This window comes from Phalaenopsis equestris, unplaced genomic scaffold (genome assembly GCF_001263595.1).
Source record: "Phalaenopsis equestris unplaced genomic scaffold, ASM126359v1 Scaffold000002, whole genome shotgun sequence".
Classification (NCBI taxonomy): Eukaryota; Viridiplantae; Streptophyta; class Magnoliopsida; order Asparagales; family Orchidaceae; genus Phalaenopsis; species Phalaenopsis equestris.
The window spans coordinates 45,218,934-45,225,471 of NW_018164444.1; the positions used below are offsets into that span (position 1 = coordinate 45,218,934).

Here is a 6,538-nt window from a genome sequence, read left to right on the forward strand (position 1 = left end):
ATTATTGGAAACAAGAATGTATGTGAGAAGCCTACATATGCAATGAATGAAGTAAGACTTTTTCGCAATAAATTGGAAATATAAAAAAAGCCAATTGCTCTATATATGGAAAAGGAAATGCAACAAGATAAGTTCTCAAATATTATTAGTGATTAGTAAAATTTATTTTTTTATGCATCTTCTTAAAGTTAATAGCTAATATTTAACAGAAGAATGGTGGAAGATGTTTGGTTCTCGTGCTCTAAATTTACAAACATTAACTATTAGTATTCTTAGCAAAACATATTCTTCATCTAGATGTGAAACAAACTGGAGTGTTTTGTAGCAAATCCATACAAAACAAAGAAATCATTTAGAGCAACAAAGTCTGCATGATTTTGTATATGTTTGATACAATCTTAATGTGAAGCATATGCATTCTTGCTAAATTTTTTTATTTTTTTATTTGTGTGATATTGCCTTTAAGTGTGAATCAAATTTATGATACCAATATATAAGTTGAATTTCAAAAAGAGAAATTACAATCCATTGGATTACACAAATATTAAAGCCATAAATTTTTGGATTGAAGATGAGTGTACTCCTGAACTTAACTAAGATGATCTGAAAAATAACATTTATAAAGATGATGCAATTCTCATTACTAAATAGTCAAATACAGAAAATAATAGACAAACAGTAAATTTTTTATTTTTTAATTAAATTTAATTGATCATTTTGATGAAAAATATTATTCTATAAAATTTATTTATGAATACGAGTGAATTTTTTTATCAATAAAGATGAAGTAATTAAGTGGATTTAAATGCTTTTGGGGAGGCAAACTTTAAGAAAAATATCTTTGAGGATGAAATTTTTGGAGTAACATTCGAGCAATAACCTTAAACATGATTGTTTTTATTTTTGGAGGAGTAACATTCTAGCAATAACCTTAAACATTTTTTTTTTATTGAAACATATTTTAAAAGCTTGATATCTATTTTATCCTTGTAGTGCTATTTAAGAGAGATTTTTTGAAATATAATTTATTAATACTTGATTGCTAGTTTTCATGCAGTAGTATTATATCAAGCATATTTTATTTTTACTATTTTAATTTTTAAACACTTTCTCATATTAAATGATGCCTACTATAATTAATCAATTACTATTTATTTATCTTTTATTTACTTATAAATCTTTTTATTTGATGCTAAAATTTTTTTTTTATTTTTTTAATAAAAACAATTGCTTAAAATGGTAAAATGAAATAAGTTTAAGAAACTAACATTGCTAAAAGAAAATGTTAAGTCATTTAAATGATTTTTTCAAGTTCACATATGATTTACATTTTATGATATTTTTTTACTGAACATAGTAAAAAAAATATTAATTTATTGTGCCATTTAAATTATATTTAATAAGTGATAAATGTTTATGGAAATAAATCAAAGCTTTTAGATTTAACAAAGAAACGTGTATTGAAAGCATTACTCATACCCACCCAAATCAATGCACTTATAAAATTGTTTTCAATTATGCATCATGAAATAATGTTAAATATATTACTATAGTAACCCATAACTTCACCTTATATTAATATATATTTTTTTCATCATAAGCACTTGCCACATAATTCACGACAAAATCGCTCACATATCTTCTAAAAAAACAAAGGAGAGAAAACAAGAGGAATCATCGTGGCTAACGAAGAAACATCCACGCTAAAAATGTTGAAGCAAGAAATTTCAATATTAAAGAAGAGCACAGCCACATAACTATCGGTAAGTGGACGTCAAAGATGCACTTTTGACCAAATTTATAAATTTGAGGATGATGGATAACTTTGTGCACAACTATTTAGGGAAGAAGCTGTGATTTGACACAGCGGATTAATTATAGCACATAAGAGTTTCTGAGATCTAATAATATTGTAATATCCTTGAACAGATAGGCAGCAAAACTGAGAATACATACTTGAAAATAAAGACAATGGGCTAATTTATCAACAAATAAAAAGCATTCTAAAAAAATATATGAAATTCATACCTCGAGTAACAGGATTTTGTTCCAAGTTGATATCAAATTCTTCTACCGCACAAGCTACTGACAGAAACAATAATAAAATTGATGAAAACAAAGCAAAGGCCAAATTCATTGAATTTCTAATTACAATAGAAGCATGGACCCTCTCAAGGAAATTAAACCAGTGACTTATCACAAGTTCAAGTTAATATATATTTGTGATATTACATTTACACTCAGAATCACAAAACCAAGCAAGAAAAGTTCTTACTAATTACAGAGGTTGGCAAAGTCTACTAAAGTAGTAGATCTGTAGTAATGCTCTAAACTTGTAGTAAAGCATCGGTTGGTCAGTTCCCACAATGAGCTTTAAAAGGTTTGAAGTTTATCGAGGATTTGTCTCGCTTGATTTACCGCTCCTAAATGATGACAGTGAGAAGAACGACCGTGTTGCTGTATGACAAGATAGAGAAATTAAGATTGAACTTTGGAAAATGGTGGAATTAAAGCTTCCAGTTTACAAGCTGACCTTTACTAGCTGCAACTCCAGTTGAAAAATGGGCGTTTCGAAGCTTTTCAGAACCTGCAGAACCAGCTAAACAAGCTTTAGAATCAGTTAACAGAACAAGTAAGATTACATAAAGAAAAACACACAGGAAACAAAGACTCTTTAATTGTCAAAAACATTCAAATTTTGATGCAAGTAATGATGCTTCTGAACCATCAAATTTTGAGTAAGCATACCAATCAGGAAATGGGTAACCAACAAGGCAAATCTACAGAATGGATGCACCAATGGGAGAAAGGATCATTAGCCCATGCAAACTCAAACTTGGGGTCGTTCTATTCAATTTTAAAATAGATTTTGATTTTTCAGGTTCATTTCTTTTTTATTTTGCACAGAAGATTAAGGTTCGGTATTTTTAACAGTTTCAAACCCTTGAGATTTACCTGATAAGTCGTCTTGGACACCCTTATGCTCCATGGCCTTTTTGATAGACCTCCCCAAATCTAGGCTTTCACTGACTAGGCCTTTTGGCTGTCCATAACCCTGGGCTTGAAATGAAGGTTTCTGCAGTGGAGCATCTGAACTCCTAATGGGTGCTTTAGATTCTTCATCCTCTTCCTCTCCTTCAGAGAAAACTGAAGGGCTCAAATTATCCTCTCCCTTACTCTTACGAGCAAACATTAGCAGTCTTTTCAACCCTTTAGGGGCATCTTTTTGATAGACTAAAGAAGGAGGATTCTCAGCATTTCCCCACTCACTTATCTCTCGTCCACTATTGTCAGCCTGAAGCATTTGTGACAATGAGTGACGCACCAGTGGACTTGATGATGATACTGGTGCGATTATAGGAGAAACAACATGATGCTGCTTATTATTAGATGACACGGAATATTCCTCATTTTCTGCCTCTGCCCGTGCAGCAGATGAGATGCCCAGATCGTTATCTTTATGATTCTCAGTAATGGTAAACTCTACCAGGCTCCAGCTATCAGTGTCTACTATTGTCAAACTCCCATCAACACTGTCCATGGTTTCAATATTATCACTTTCATTATCATGTGGAGCAGCTAAAGTTTTATCTACAACATTTGTTGGTTGGACAAGATCCTCAATTACCTTGATTGTTGAGTTCACTTGTGAATGATTGAACTCCTGTTCATCAGGTAGAACAATATTTTCAATATTTTTTAAGGAATCAGAAGGCTTTGAAACTCTAGCATCCTTTGTTTTAGCAGCTAAAGGTCCATTGACTGGAATGATTCCAGAACCTTTTCTCAAGAAGAGTTTTGATTCCAGTGGTACTACACTGCTTTTCCTCGTATACTTTCCCTGAACAGTTGATTTGGATGGAAATGTGCCACAATCTTCACGAGAAAATGGATTTCTAGATTTCACATCTGTGCTATTCTTTTTCACTAGTTTCACTATTTTATGTTCCTTTCCAAACAAACTTGGCTTAATGCTAGCTTGGACGCTAGTGGCACTGTTATAGTTTTCCATATGTTGAGAATTCTTAATCCTGGGGCTAGGCAGAGCTGGAGAAATCGAAGACTGGGATTTTTGGCGGCTTGAAATACTGCCAGTTGAAACCGTAGGAGGGCTTTTAGCTGGCAATGTATCAACCACTTTTTCCGAAGATCCAAGAGGGAAAGAGCTCCTCGTTTGCAGAGACGATGATGATTTAGAAGAAACTTTGTTTTTGTTGGTTGGCTTAAAAATTTCTTTCTTTGATAAAACGGGTGGAGAAGAAATTTTTCTTGGTTTTCCAGACAGAGTTGTGGATTCACGTTTTAAAGCAGAACCACTGACTCTGGATGCCATTGCTGCTTTGTTTTTACCGGGTTTCACATGTGTCAACTTAAATTGTTCTTCCTTCCCATGGTTCCTGGCATTCTCAGATCGAAGTTTCCGGTTCCTTCTCTCACTATATTGACTGTAAAATCCCCCTCTTTGATCAAGAGATGTATCTTTCAACACATCCTCATCCTTACTAACTTCTACAGTACTGTATTTTGTAGGATTGTTACCTATCATCATTTTCTTACGCATGTCATTCAATTCTGCCTCTTTTTGACGATTCCAATCAGCTGCTGATGATTGGTCTTTGCTATCCACACCTTCTGTTGAAAGAACAGTTTCAGTAGGAATGGTACCTTGAAGTGGTACAGTCCCGACAATTTCTGCAGCCATACATATGGGAGCAAATTCTGGATTTGAAGGAACATCCTTCAAATCATTTTCCTTCTTGTCTTCTCTTTCGGGATCCAGTTTGCCTAGAGCAATTTCATAAGAAGAATCTAATGGATTTTCCTTTGTTGAATAATTACAGGAATCACCCATTCCGGAACTCCATCTTCTTAAAACAGATTTGTTTGCACTAATTGATACCTCTGAAGTTTTCCTTTTTTGAGAATCTGAATTTTGAACCGTCTGTTTGCTCTCAAAAAGATTGATAGCATCCTTAACGCTCATCCTCCCATTATTTTCAGGCTTCTTTGGGAGATGTTCCAGTTCTTCCTCCCCCTTCTCCCTTGCATCAGCATCTCGATTAGATATAGCTCTTTCTAATGATTGAAAGTAATTAAGGCTCTTAATTGTAAGTGCAAGGGATCTCCGAGAACCAGCTCTACCTATCTGAATGCGTCGCATTGGGGATGCAGATCTTCTAGGTGCTGCAGATCTTACAACAAGTCGACTTCTTTCAGCTGAGGGGTTATCTCCATCACTTGAATCTGAGGAATCCGCAATTTCAGATGAGCTCTCTTGCTCAGCTTGAACAACCTTGGCAGGAAAAACATTGGCTGTTGCAGCTTTAACTACATCAGTTTTTTCTTTTAGTGAAAAACTTTTTGTCTCCATTCGGTTGATATTTACTGAATCATTCAAGTCTGACGATGCATTAAGGAGTCAATAGCATGGATATTTGGACACAGTTCCAAGAACTTCAACAATGACTTCCTGAACAATGTCAGCAGAAAACATGTACTTTCCTTTAAAAATTTGGCTCGTAGTAAAGAAATGATGCAAGATATGTCGATCACATGAATCAATTAACACATCAACTTTAATTGCTAGTCTTGACTTCCAGATTGGGAGAAAGTATAGCAAACTTTATCAATAAAGGTACCACACATTCTGGAAATACGGAACTGCAGATATGACTTTAAAGATCAGCAGCAAAACCAAAACTATTACCTTAATTCTGTTGCCCCAAAATGTTGAGCAAATGATGCCAAATCAAAAATTTGGTTGCCAAAGCAGGTGGCACTAGCAGCACTATTGAAAGCGACAATTAACTCTTCCTTTAATGCTGCGAGTCTCAAGTCCAAAGCCGTTAAGAGTTCATTCCTGTGATAATCATTTCAAGATTAAAAAACAATGAGGTAAGAAAAAGATAAATCTGGTTTCAAATTTAACAGAAAATATACTTAACTTTGTAGCATCTAATGATGCTGTTTCAGCTTTGACCTACAGAGAATATATTTTGTACAATAAGCAAGAAATTGATACCCAAAAGAAAGGAATCATAAGGGGAGAACAGCGAGTAAAGGATGTACTGGATGAGTTAGACTGATAGCATTCATGCAGCTGATATCTGTGAAGGCAGAAAACGATGTTCTAATGAGACTACCACACATGATGTCGGCAACTGAAAGTTAAAAGAAAAGAGAGACGCAGAATATGCAGAAACGGAAATATATGAATTCTGCATTTAAACTGAACTAAAATCTATTACACCTTGTTTGCAGCAAAATGGAATATCTATCTCATACAGATGAAATAGAAGGGAAACAGCACAAATATGGAAGTAGCAAACAAAATCAGTCATACAAAGGGATAGCAAATCTGACCAAAAACAACTATAAACCTAATAAAATTAATGAATTTGCAAAATTGGAAAGTTTTCTAGTAATCATAAAAGCAGAAAAAAAGAAGGAAAAGAAATCGCAAAAAAAGGAGGAAAGTAACAGCAATCCAGTGGAAAAAAAAAAAAAGGAACAACAAAAACAACAACTGATCTTTATC

General features: G+C 33.7%; 1 protein-coding gene across 1 annotated transcript; it reads right to left on the reverse strand.

Annotated features, from left to right (window-relative positions):
- Positions 1-2,165: 2,165 nt before the first annotated feature.
- Positions 2,166-6,215, reverse strand: LOC110029812. The gene is given in 7 exon segments (XM_020732274.1): positions 2,166-2,457; positions 2,534-2,599; positions 2,956-5,395; positions 5,398-5,470; positions 5,708-5,860; positions 5,946-5,980; positions 6,070-6,215. Coding segments are annotated over 7 exon segments (2,916 nt in total). The 5' UTR covers positions 6,151-6,215; the 3' UTR covers positions 2,166-2,389.
- Positions 6,216-6,538: the final 323 nt, after the last annotated feature.